Source organism: Vanessa tameamea, chromosome 30, assembly GCF_037043105.1.
Source record: "Vanessa tameamea isolate UH-Manoa-2023 chromosome 30, ilVanTame1 primary haplotype, whole genome shotgun sequence".
NCBI classification, from domain to species: Eukaryota; Metazoa; Arthropoda; class Insecta; order Lepidoptera; family Nymphalidae; genus Vanessa; species Vanessa tameamea.
In genome coordinates this window covers 5,390,964-5,404,589 of record NC_087338.1, presented here as the reverse complement: position 1 = coordinate 5,404,589, position 13,626 = coordinate 5,390,964, and the positions used below count along the sequence as shown (strand labels likewise).

The 13,626-nt window shown below is 40.2% G+C and overlaps 1 protein-coding gene across 1 annotated transcript in view; it reads right to left on the bottom strand.

Annotated features, from left to right (window-relative positions):
- Positions 1-1,431: 1,431 nt before the first annotated feature.
- The window catches only part of LOC113391661 (probable multidrug resistance-associated protein lethal(2)03659), a 54,062-nt gene continuing 41,867 nt past the window's right edge, over positions 1,432-13,626 (bottom strand). Inside the window, exons 17-33 of the mRNA XM_026627697.2 lie at positions 13,206-13,305; positions 12,390-12,540; positions 11,761-11,837; positions 10,503-10,671; positions 10,282-10,408; positions 9,571-9,721; positions 9,104-9,340; positions 8,609-8,718; positions 7,953-8,067; positions 6,718-6,916; positions 6,450-6,636; positions 6,185-6,357; positions 5,420-5,536; positions 4,570-4,675; positions 3,427-3,515; positions 3,132-3,234; positions 1,432-2,598 (exon numbers count right to left, since the gene is read on the bottom strand). Coding sequence (XP_026483482.2) covers positions 2,563-2,598; positions 3,132-3,234; positions 3,427-3,515; positions 4,570-4,675; positions 5,420-5,536; positions 6,185-6,357; positions 6,450-6,636; positions 6,718-6,916; positions 7,953-8,067; positions 8,609-8,718; positions 9,104-9,340; positions 9,571-9,721; positions 10,282-10,408; positions 10,503-10,671; positions 11,761-11,837; positions 12,390-12,540; positions 13,206-13,305 — 2,247 coding nt within the window. The 3' untranslated portion in view covers positions 1,432-2,562. The remainder of the gene's footprint in view (positions 2,599-3,131; positions 3,235-3,426; positions 3,516-4,569; positions 4,676-5,419; positions 5,537-6,184; positions 6,358-6,449; positions 6,637-6,717; positions 6,917-7,952; positions 8,068-8,608; positions 8,719-9,103; positions 9,341-9,570; positions 9,722-10,281; positions 10,409-10,502; positions 10,672-11,760; positions 11,838-12,389; positions 12,541-13,205; positions 13,306-13,626) is intronic.

Genomic DNA, 13,626 nt, shown 5'->3' with positions numbered 1-13,626 from the left:
GAATTAAATTGATATTGTTTGAAGACGATCCGTAGTATTTGTAAGAAACTTTAGGAAAAATTGTATTTTCATAATTGTGTACGTTTCTACCCAATCGAGAATTTCACTAATTCTACCAACTTTGCCACAAGGACTTTCTCAAATTCAAAGTTTAATTTAATGTCAGCCATGCTGATTGAACCTTCTCCAACTAGAGCTATTATATATATATATATATATATATATATATATATATATATATATATAATATTTAGCATTATTCAACATATTATAAATAAAATTAGTTCTTCGTTTATATGAAAAATGGTTTCCTTTTAAGAAAAATAGCTTGAAAATAATTTTCCAATATAAAATTCAACTACAACGTTAATTTACGTAACGACATCGACGGAGAATCGTTTCAATTTTGTCCCGACATTAATTTTTCTTTTAAATTGTATTAAGGACACTCATGTAATTAATTTTAAAGCTAGCAGAGCATCGGGATTTTAGTGTTAATGAAATTTCAGACAAACTATTTACTTGCGAGTGGACTTTAGCAAAGTAAAAGTCCCACCGTTGGGTTAAAATCGACTCTATTTGAGGAAAGTGTTAGGAGAATATTCCACAAGCAGCAGATTCTCAACCCACACATGTAGGTTGTCTCGCCGAGCACGAGATGTATTATAAACTCTTCAGAGGTGCTCGTTTGTTTGAACCAGCAATCTTTGGATAATATTAACATTTTTCCTGAATAATCTCGGCTCGACTTTATAAGTAAACAGCCCAGGGCTAATACTACTTAGGGGCCCACCTAAGACATATCTGAACGTAGAATTGAAATAATTGAATGGGTTTGATTATTTGCAGGACTCGCTGGGCTGCAAACCATACGATCTGTTTAATTTAATAAAGTTATGGATTCTTTCGCATTATCGTCTATTTTTCACTTTGACTCGACTTAGCTGGGCCCCCTTGAATCCACGGGGCCTTGGGTTGAAGCCCAAAGTCATATGGTAGATCCGACCCTGGTAGTAATCGCAATATTTTCAATGACGAATATATCACAGCACCTGACATCGCTAAGAACTGTTAATTGTGACCAAAACTCTTACATCAAAAGGCACAATTGTTATAAATTGGTACCTAATTATTGAAAATTCGTACAAAATGTCAACAAACGCTCGGTTCCTATTCAACGAATCGTTATCGAGCTACGAGTAACTCTTAAAAACACATCTAAAGTTCAGACATATCAAATATTATTGTATACATTTTAATATATAATTTATACTGATTGCGAAATAAAGCACCAAGCCGTGAGCGCTCACCGGGACCGCACGTACGGGGTTAAGGGACGGAAATGTTTTTTTTTTATGGCATTGGTTGGCGGACATATGGGCCACCTGATGGTAAGTGGTCCCCACCGCTCATAGACAATGGCGTCATCACCTATGCGCCACCAACCTTGGGAACCAAGATGTTATGTCCCTTGTGCCTGTGATTACACTGGCTCACTCTACGCTGGCTTTATAAGTGGTAAGGTGGTAGTTAAACTACCTTGACATATTTTTTCATGGTAATATATACTAATAGTCTAGTAACAGTTAGCCGGGGTAAGATGACATCACTGGATTAGCCCCCCCCCCCCATTGCACACATTACAATGATTCAATATAATATTGGATGAATAACTCCATCATTACATAACATGAATTTGTTTACACTTTGCACAGATTATAATTCAATCCTTTTATACATTATATAGGTATATATATTATAAATGCTGTATATAAATATATGTTTTATAGTTAAGGCAAAATTAACATAATTGCAATAATAGTAATAATTGCTATATTAAGGCAAGTACATCACGTGGGACCGAACCCGTCAGTACGTATTATTTTATAAAACATTTGGAATCATACTAATATATAACGTATTTCATCCAACTATGAGGTAGTTGAACATATACTAACTATATATGTTAGTTTTAATATATTTTCCTAAGCGATATGGCAGATATTAACGCCATTTTATGACAATTTAAGTTTGTTCGTGCATATTCCGCACATTTTCGTGTTAAATTCAGTCGAATGTTTATTTAAGTACGATTAAGTTTATATTTGTTTTCAAATACAAATATTTCTTAAGTACGTTCCAATGGCAGGAGGAGTTGGAATAAACTAACATTAGATTTAAATATTCCAAGTAATTCACTAATAGCTCAGCTATATTGCACACTACAAACAGGTCTTGATGAATATATCTCTATTTATAAAACAACACTATTGCGCTTAACTACTTATTTCCATTTCAATTTTACTGCCAAAGTTCCGATAACAAATTCACAGACTGAAAACGCCATTATTTCCATCTCGACCAATGATGTAACCTCAATTCAAGGTTAAAGTTTATTTATAGTTAGTCGTCCTGCCGTTGAAATAGACAATATATATCTATAATATTAAAACAATATAAATGCATAATCAAAGATTATGTTGAATTACCGTTTGGTAATATATGTATATATATTCAATCGTAGCTGCCGACCGCCTGGACATATTTCGATAGTGTTGCGTTTTATGACTGTTTCTTCTTTAGGAATTCATTGTAGCTCTGAAATGATAACAAACATGTTATGATTTTGTGATTTATATTAAATATATATAGATGTAGGTTTAATTGCTTTTTAGAAAATTGCAATATGCATATATAAAATATGTCTTTAAAATAACTTTTTTTTTAAGTATTATTTGGAGCTAGTGATCCGCCCCGGCTGCGCACGGATGAGCTTTATTAATAAAGAAAATGCTGTGATATCAATGTAATAAATACCCCGTATCATTCGGTAAGAATTTAACTTTCTATTAGTGAACACATGTAATGAAATATAGCAGCTATTATACATCTTGCCGATAGTGATGTCGTACATATGTAAGTACGGTCAGCAAAATATAAATACATTCGTTTATTTGTCTAAACATCATTTTGTGCTCGGCGCTGAAGGAAAGCGTCGTGAGGAAACCTTTACGTGTCGGATGAGAATATCCAACGCGTATTGGTGCAGCGTGGTGGAGCTTCGAACGGTACATTCAAAAGGGGTAGGAGGCCTATCCCCATCAGAGATACCTTACAACTCTATGACTTACCTCTTCCGCCATTTTGTACAACATGGCGGCGGTCTCCTGTCCCGTTTGCTCCACGAGCGACTTGAATACACCCCCAGCGCCGTCCTGCTCGCTCATCTCAGACCTGGACATTCATAAATAAATCAATAATGATTCAAATTACCTTACACAAGTGATTAACAAAAAAAAGTCTCACGTGTTATAATTCAAATATAATCTTAATTCAATCTGTGACCTATTTTAGTTTATAAATGTGTAATTAGAAGTATATGTATATTCAAAAATAATAGTGTCTAGTGGAGGTTATGTGAGTCACCTGTTGGAGTACGTGCGCACCCGGTCCCTGCCGAGTGCGAGCGACTCGGTCTCGTCGTGCCGGAAGTTCTCCGGTATCGCGAGCGGAGCCTGAACGGGTTATAGACGGTAATTAATATTAAAATATAGATTCCTTAACACTTATCGAATGAAGCCCATTAAGAATATTGGACAACATCACATACATTACTCCGATCCCAATGTAAGTAGCTAAAGCACAGTGTTGTGGAAAATCAGAAGTAACGACGGTACCACAAACACCCAGACCCGAGACAACATAGAAAACTAATGAACTTTTTCTACATCGACTCGGCCGGGAATCGGATCCGGGACCTCGGAGTGGCGTGACCCATGAAAACCGGTGTACGCACTACTCGACCACGGAGGTCGTCACATTCTTACTTTAAAGGAACAAAACCAAATCATCGATATTAATATTATAAATTCGAAAGTCTGTCTGTTACCTCTCCACACTTAAATCGCTGTACCGATTTAGATAAAATTGCGTATGCTGATAGTTTGAGTAACGGGGAAGGACATCGTTTACTTTTTTTTAATTCACCCCTCGAGTGGGTAAAATTGGGGGTGACAGTTTACGTGATATATAAATGTCGTGTGGGTAAACACGCGGGTTCAGCTAGTCTATTATATATAGAAGTAAAATTAAAGTGTCTATAAGTAGTTCAGCGGAATAGAATCTTAGAATATTTATTTATAACACAACGTTATAAATAAAGATATATTAATGGAGAACTGTTAGTAATGCACGATATAGCTGAGCTATTAGCGAATCGCATGGAGTATATATATATATATATATATATATATATATATATAAGGTTTGTTTAAGTACTTCGTCAGTGTGAGTATGTATGTATGTGTTATATAATTATGTATTAAAGCATGAGGAGCGGGGACGACAATCTACAGGGATCGAATCGGCGACGTTCCCATCGCATCGACATTAGTAAATAACAGCCCATTAATGTCCTACTCGGGACAAAGGACAAAGGAGAGGGATCTGCTTCCTTTCCTATGCAATTACTGGATATACTGGATGTGAAGGTATTTTTCGGTAACGAACAAGGTCAACGAGTAATCTTTTTAAGAAGAGATATTAGTAAGTTAAGACTGTTCTCAATACCTGACTCTTGGTGAGTATGGCTCGTCTCGGCTGCGCCTCCGGCTTCGCTTGCTGACTCGACTGAGTCAACAACTCGAACGGATGACCGGATTCAACGATTCGGCCTCTGTAACGAAACATTCAATTAAATACTCGACTCCATTCAATCGACGTAGAACCATTAAACCTACTCACTGATACTCAAAGTAAAAACTATAACCGGGTTGTAGGAGTAAATAAAATAAAACTGAGAAGTACGGGAAAATAAAAACAGAGGGTTCATTTGTTTCTATCGAAGACGAATGGGCGACCTGATTGGACATTACACGCTGTAAGAAATATTAGCCATTCGTCAATGCGTCACCAAACTTGGGATATAATCAGCCTGTAAATTTCCCACTGCTGGGCTAAGGCCTCCTCTCGCGTTGAGGAGAAGGTATGGAGCATATTCCACCACGGTGCTCCAATGCGGGTTGGTGGAATACACATGTAGCAGAATTTCTTTGAAATTAGACACATGCAGGTTTCCTCACGATGTTTTCCTTCACCGCCGAGCACGAGATGAATTATAAACAAATTAAGCACATGTAAATTCAGTGGTGCCTGCCTGGGTTTGAACCCGAATTCATCGGTTAAGATGCACGCGTTCTAACCACTGGGCCATCTCGGCTCTCAAACTTGGGATATGCCCCGTGTACTGTAGTACTGATGTTTGGCGTTAGAATGTATGATGAACCTACCCAGACGGGCTTGCACAGAGTTCTACCACCAAGTCATGAACATTACACAACACAAATACAGAGCCAAATATTGAGGTACGTTTGTTTATTTGGAATTTAGCGTGTTCGAAGGCAATAACACAAATATTAACTTGTCCATAACGATGACTCGATCGTAGTCCATCACGGTGTTCAGTCTGTGCGCGATCGTGAGCACGGTCGAGTCCGCGAACTTCGTCCTGATCGTCGTCTGGATGTGTTTGTCTGTCCTGTTATATGATATAGATAACATGTTAATGTTTTATTTATTACGTACTATTTACTCCGAGGTTAGATATAAAATTGATTATATCTTTGTATAATAGTTTATCAATATCTATACGCAAATTATACATTGTATGTGTATGATATAAAGTATAATTTGCATACGAATTGATTTGAAGCGGGGTTATAACATTAGTAGTTGTGATACAAAGTAATAATTTTAAATCAGTAGTAGATAAATAAAAGTTAGAACACAGAAATCATTGGCGAATGTCATTTATAAAAAAGTTAAATAGAATAGGCTCCAGGTGTGACCCCTGTGGAACACCGGACAAAGATTTCAATGGGAGAGGTTCACACACGTTGAAGACTACCACTGACTTCATGTTTAATGTAAGATGAAAACAATTCTAGCAATCAACCAAAGATGTCATGCTGAGATATTTTTTTAATAAGTATATTGTGAGGCACTTTGTCAAATGCTTGACATGTTTGCGTGAGTTCACTGCAGAAGAAATTTTATCAACGAAATACACTAGCCATGCCAGTTTATTATTAGTTTGAAGTAATCGTGAACAATCAATAATTTATTTTTGTTGAAAACAATGGTAAGGATGGGCGCGGCCAACTCTGCGGATGAGCGGGGCACTCACTCGGCGTCGACGTTGGCGGTGGCCTCGTCCAGCACGAGCACGGCGCGGCGCGCCAGCAGCGCCCGCGCCAGGCACAGCAGCTGGCGCTGCCCCGCCGACAGCGCGCCGCCGCCGTCGCCCAGCCGCGCCGCCAGCCCGCCCGCCTGCGCGCCGCACCACGCGCGCAGCTCCACCTGCCCCCGAGCATAAGGCGAGCCATGCGTATGAACGAGGAAGGTACACGCCCCAAGAATACATTATTGTGAGACGTCGGCCCGTGGCGTACCTCGTCCAGCGCGGCGTACAGCTGCGCGTCGGGGTGCAGGCGCTCGGGGTCCAGGTTGTCCCGCAGCGAGGCCGCGAACAGCGCGGGTCTCTGCGGCAGCGCGCACAGCCGGGAGCGCCAGTGGCGCAGCCCCGCCTGCTGGGCGCTCACGCCGTCCACCAGCACGCGGCCCGACGTCTTGCTCAGTCTAGAGGGGGGAGCTGATATTGAGTGATTTTCTCCAATTGCCACCTTCTATCTGAACCTGTAAAAGTATCGTATCGAGCACCTGAACAGAGCGGCGATGAGCGAACTCTTTCCTGCTCCCGTCCTCCCCACCACCGCCACCTTCTCCCCGGGACGGATGCGGAAGCTGACATCACGTATCGCATACGCCGGCTCCTCGAGCTTCACCCCGAATTCTATCGGCTGCTCCTTCTTGGGCGTTTTCTCGTATTCCAACGACACATTTTCGAACACTATTTCGCCTGTGAACCAATAATGACCGTGAATTGACGAGATCGAAGAATCTGTGGAATTCACTGTACCTTCATGTAAATATACTGTATAGAATTAATATAATGGACGTCGGATGTCTCAGGAAACATAATACAAATTCATTTCAACCCCAAAAAGACGCAAGTTTGCGCGTTAACTGCTAAAAAAACACCATTTGTCGTATCTCCACGATTCGAGAACATTCCGTTAGCCGTCACAGTATCGGTATTGACACTAGTATCGGAATATCGGCGTCGATATTTCGAGCCTCGTTCAGTTCCGCAGTCAATTGGAAGGCAAAGCCAAATTGGCATCAAAAAAGCTCGGTGTGCTCAGCAAGACAAGACAGTATTTCACGTCGGCCCATCGTCTAAGACTATACAAGGCGCAAATTCGGCCTCACATGGAATACTGCTCTCACCTCTGGGCGGGTGCTCCCCAGTACCAGCTCCTTCCATTTGACCATATCCAACGTAGAGCGGCTCGAATTATCGACGATCAAGCCCTTTCTGATCTGCTCGAGCCTTTGGCTCTGCGTAGAGATGTTGGATCGCTCTGCATCTTCTACGATTATTCCACGGGGAATGTTCCGAGGGATTGCTGGGATTAATCCCGGCATCTGAATTTCACCTTCGGACATCTCGTCAAAATTCTCCCGCACCACCTATATGTTCGAAAATCCACAACAGCGCGATTTTTAAGACATTTTCGCCGGCGGTTTTTCCGCAAGACTATTAGCAAATCACATACAATATTAATCTGAGATTTCTAAGATTTGTTTTTGTTTTTCTGTACTCTACCTGCCATTGGAATATACGCAACTAAATTATTCCGATCCAGATGTTGTCGCTGCGATTTTTGAAGCGGGCAACATTATAAAAAAAACGAAAACATTAATTGCTTAACTTAACCGATAAAGGAAAAACTTTATTCATTTCGAGAGTGGTACACACAACCTGTAAACAACAACTAGATCGTACAATTAAATAACAAATAACTTTATTTCACAGAATCTAATCTAATCACCTGTGTTTGGCCAAGTTTCGAAGTCCAAATTCGGGTGTTCCGTCTTCAGCGCCTTTACGTCCGGTTCCACTGGCTTCTCTGGTGGCAGGTTCGTGTATTCCAATATTCTTTCCACCTAAGGGACAATTACATAATCATCTCGCAGTACGTAAGTAAGTAACCCTACCATCCGTTATCCGTAACGTTCTGATGCATAAGTAACAGACCAATGGTAATATCTGATGAACGAAGATTTCACTACCAAGTAACCGTAAGCAAAACGAATGGTTTCTTAAATATTCTTAAGAATATCACTACGTTATAGTATCGATTCTCTAATTCGCGTTTTGTCCAAAAGATTAGGTTCTGTTTTGATTTAATTACATTGTACGCTGACAACGTCTGTTCGCACGTTTAACGTTTGTTTTATTTCGTATACAGCCATAGCGCCACCCCCTCGACGAATTACTTTTTTCCGCGCTCTAAAATTAATTCTTTGTTAAATCGTAATAATTTAGTAAGTTGCAATCAAGAATCCTCTTAATTTTCTGCACATCTACGGCTGGAGCTCTTCAAAATAAAACCATGATCGATCTTCTACGTGCATCGTCACGATAAGATATTTACGTTGCATCAATAGAAACTTCAAAACCCAAACGTCACTAGGAGATACTCACTGACGTCATCTGGTTCTCGACTTCAGCAGTCTGCCTCATCCCGTACTGACACATGCCGACCAGACCGATCACTTGAGTGATCGCCAGACCGACGTTCCCCCCCAACGTTTCTGAAAATCACACACATATTGAACAAAATGCATTTAATATAGCTGGATCTGCGCAGAATGTTACTGAGAATTGCTCAGCTGTCTGGGTTTTTTTATTATAGCATGTAGGTCGACGGACCGGCGAATGGGCCTCCTCCTCAAGATGTTAAGTCCTTCGTGCCTGTAGTTACACTGGCTCACTCACGCAACCGGAACACACGTGTAGGAACATTAGTGTTTTTTTGTACTAAAGTTTGAACTTCCGGCTGCGGCTGGAAATCTTTTGACAAATAACCTCAACATTTTTTTACCCAAACCTGCTAAAATTATGAATCAATTTGTTTTTTTTTTTGTTAATAACTAAATAAGTAAATGCATTACAGCAAATAATGATATAATTTCGCACCTTCGCCGACGAAGAGGAAGAAGCTGAACGTAACGGTGGCGAGGTACAAGCAGCAGACCATGTCCATCCAGAAGCCGAAGGCGCGGTTGGTGCTCAGCACGAGCGACCAGGACGAGCTGTGCAGGTCCTGCAGCTTGTCGAACTCCTGCGCCAGCGTGCGCTGCTGCTCGCGCGTGGAGCGGATGGTGGGCAGCCCCGTCACCGTCGCCGCCGCGTGGTTCAGGCTCTGGCTGCGCGCTGGGGGGAGGGGGGGCAGTCATTGCCAAGTTTTTGTGTGTGGTGCAGGCAGAGTGGGTCATGATGACATAAGTGTCGTCGATGTTAACCGAAAAACATGAGTTTTTAATTTATTCAATTTCTATTTATAATTCAATTGATGACCAGCGGGGAAGGAAAACATCGTGAGGATAACCACATGAGGTGAAATAACGTCCGAATAAAATATTCTGGGCCGCCATAAGACTCACCGATAGCTTCGATCCTCTTCAACTCGCGACTGGTGTTGAGGAACAGCAGACGTAGAAGATGCAGGAGCAGCGCGACCACGGCAGTCGGCAGCAGCAGCCACCAGTTGACGAGGCAAACGACTACCAGGATCGCGATCACTTCTAGAAAGAACTGGAAATTTGGATTAAGTTACTTTCAGGAAAAAATTTAATTGTCATTAAGGTTTTCATGACCATTTAAAATTGTGGTGATAATTTATCTCGTAGTCAACGATAAAGAAAATAGTACGGTGCGGGGAAAAGGGAGTCGCGTGACTTTTTTTTTATGATATCGGTAGGCGGACGAGCAAATGGGCCACCTGATGGTAAGTGGTCACCGTCGCCCATAGACAATGGCATTGTAAGAAATATTAACCATTCCTTACATCACCTTGGGAACCAAGATGTTACGTCCCTTGTGCCTGTAGCTACACTGGCTCACTCACCCTTCAAACCGGAACACAACAATACTGAGTACTGCTGTTTGGCGGCAGAATATCTGATGAGTGGGTGGAACCTACCCAGACGGGCTTGCACAAAGCCCTACCACCAAGTAAATTTATCATAAATATCCATCAATAAGCCGTGGTAAGCAGATGTTATCAGTTCTTCTTAATTCCCTTTAAAAGGAAACACGCTCTTTGCCCAGCACTGAGGTATTTATGGTATTTTATATTTTTTATCTATACTTACTCCGACGCAGTCGACCAAGGCCACGGGCAACAAGGTGTCGACCTGACCCATGTCCTTGGAGAAACGGTTCAGGATACGACCGGAAGGGTTGTGGTGGAAGAACCACATCGGCGCGTTCGTTACACCCCTGTATATGACGAAAACGTTGCGACATTTTTACTTACACAAGGACAGACAAGCCCGCCGAATAGACTTCATATATTGAACGGCAGAATCTGTACCTGAACATATTGTCGTGCAGCGCCACCGAGGCTTTTATGCATGTGTTGTAGAAGACCAGCAATTTGTTCCATGTGAAGAACATACATATCCCAATCAACCCAGCGTATATGTACACGCACTGGGCACGCGTCAGGTGGAACTGGTTCGAGGGCAGGTCTTCGAAGTTCACTGAAACAAGAGAACACAAGGTTAATACTATTGTAATACATCTTTGGTCGTTGTATGCGGTTTAAAGAGTCAGTGAGCCATCGTAACTACGGACACAAGAGGATCAACATCTTAGTTCTCATCTGAAACAATTTGGCGATGTAAGTAATGTTTAATATTCCTTATAGCGAGTAAAATGTATGGGCGGTGGTGACCACTTCATATGGCACATTTGCCAGTCCACCTTTACATTGTAAATAAAAAAAAAAACACTGTACACGGAAAAGAATTAAAACATTTACACGTGAGAAACATTCTATACCAAAGTTACCGGTGACCTTGAAATTGTAATCGCACCAAAGACTACAGTATATTTATAATGTTGAATGTCTTGTTGGTTTTGGGGCTAGATTACAAGGCTACTGTTTCTGAGGTTCCCTAGGTGCTCTAGTATCAGCCCAGAGCTCGAGTAATAGCGGTAAACAAAGCAATTCTTTTAATCGTGTCAGATTTTACCATATACTAAATTAATAAATAAATCTTATTATTCATTAAAATAATACTATTTAGAAAAAAAAACGCCTGGGTTTAGACTCGGGGTCCATCACAGGACAGTAATTACGCGAGTTTCTTGCCGTCTCTTGTCGCTGGAGGCTGCTTTCCGAAACGGTGGTAGTGTTTAAATATCGACGATTCAAAAACGCTTCATTGTTAAGTTTGCTTGAATAAATTGATTTTGATTTTTAATTTTGATTGACGTCTCGTCAGATAATTAGACTACAAATGCATGTAATATATCCTAAACAATTGATTGGCGTGATCTGTTTAATCATTACTATTTATTTTCGGGAAACAAACAGTACAATAGAACAGCAATATGAAAAAACAATAAAATAATACATAAACCGATCAAGTTTCCACTGACATCTATTACAAATTAGAAGCAGGAAGTAATAAGGACTAGAATAGTTATATAAAGATATAAAAAAAAAATTTACAAAAACAAAAATCAATTAAAAAAAAATAAACATTAATTGATGTTCTTTTTAAAACTTAAAATTATTATTATTAAACTGTTTCTAATATACGAAGTGATAAATATGCACTCACGGGGCGGAGCGGTCTCATTCGCCGTCGCGTTCCGGCTGGCGATGTTGTAAGCGCTGTTCGCCTCCTCCATATTCACCCTGAAATTATATCGAGACATTAGAATAGTCGGTGTCGGGTATACATTTAATAAAAACCTTTATTCGATATAGAAGCGTTAAATTTGCTTATTGATCGTCTTTGAAATTACTCAGATCTGAGAATCGGTGTACGGGACTCAACGAGATCTTTTTCAATCCCAAATATCTTTACACAGATAAAAATAATCCGACTAAGGAGCGCCAAATTACAATTAACATTGCCATCCAATGGTCACTTATTTGCCCCACTGGTGTGTGCTAGCCAGTATGGCTTCAGAACTCCAAGTCCTCGATTCAATCAAATAAGTTAGTTAGGCAATGTCTTCCATGCATCGGTGAGCACGTAAAGCCGTTGATCCTGCGCCTGCGCGCGAGTTGTTCGAATTGTGCGAGTGCATCTATGTCTTGCGTTTGCCGAGTTGGCTAGACAAGACCGAAATCGGTCTGTGCACCATCAATGACCAGCCACAATAAGCCGTATAAAAATATTACAAGCGATAGCGCGATTTAAACTACAACTAACGCCATCTATTGGTTACTCAAATCACTCACCACTCCTTGAGCCATATATCCGTGGAAGAATAGAACACTTGCGCCAGGATAAAGAGCGCACAGAGCAGGAACAGCGTTAGAGATCCGTGACCGCTCTTTATGTATCCCAAATAAACGCTGAAGTCCACGGAACCCTTCTTTTGACTTTCACCTGGAACAAATATAATAATCAGTCAGTTGGAGTAGAATGAAAACACAGCAGCTGTTATTTTGTGCATTTCAGTTTAACGAGAGCCGAGACGGTCAAGCGGTTAGAACGTGCGCATCTAAACCGATGACGATTTTCTTGTGCTTAATTTTTGTTTAAAATTAAACTCGTACGCGGCGATGAAGGAAAACATCGTGAGGAAACCTGCACGTGTCAAATCAATGAAATTCTGCCACGTGTGTATTAATAACGTTCAACAAAAAATATACAATCATAGATGATATCAAATCAAAATATTCTTTATTCAGGCTCATGAAAGCAAACGTCGTTTTAAAACGTCATTTTACAGAGTTCACGTAAATGTAAAGCTACCACCGGTTCGGAAAGTAGATTCTACCGAGAAGAACCGTCAACGAATTGAGTAGTTACTCTTTTCTAACATTTCAATTACGGACTATGTGAATCAATTGCAATTAAATTTTTATAACAAACTTCCTAACTAATATTTAGTTTTCCTAAACTACATTATAAACGGGGAAATGATTATGTTTCAGGGGTATATAAAGTATACCAAAGCTCTCCCCCTCCTCCTCTAATTCTCTTAAAATACATCAAAACGTATTTTACAAATATTTTGACGTGATTAAGCATAAGAAATCGAATCGTACCTTCATATTTTGGGTCCAAATTGTTATCGAGATCCATATTGAATGACAATTGCGAGGCCTCCGACATTGATCGTTGTGAACGTAGCTTCTGGTTGTGTTCCTGTAACAAAATTGATGAAACTTTAATAATTACGTGGAATAAATTAATTTTATATATCCTTGAAACAAACTGCATTATTACAATAAATAGTTTAAGAAGTTTTAATAATAATTAAAAGGAACAAGATAACACGATAGCAGGTAGAAAGAGGTAATAGGGAAAATAAAAGACAATGAAAGACTTTTAAGATTATCTATACTAATATTACAAGTGCGAAAACAACTCGACCTGTCAGCCAGTCTGTCTGTTATGGCTAAAACAATGAACTGAATTTGATAAAATTTTGTGTAAAGCAAGCTTGAACCCCAAGAAAGGTTATTA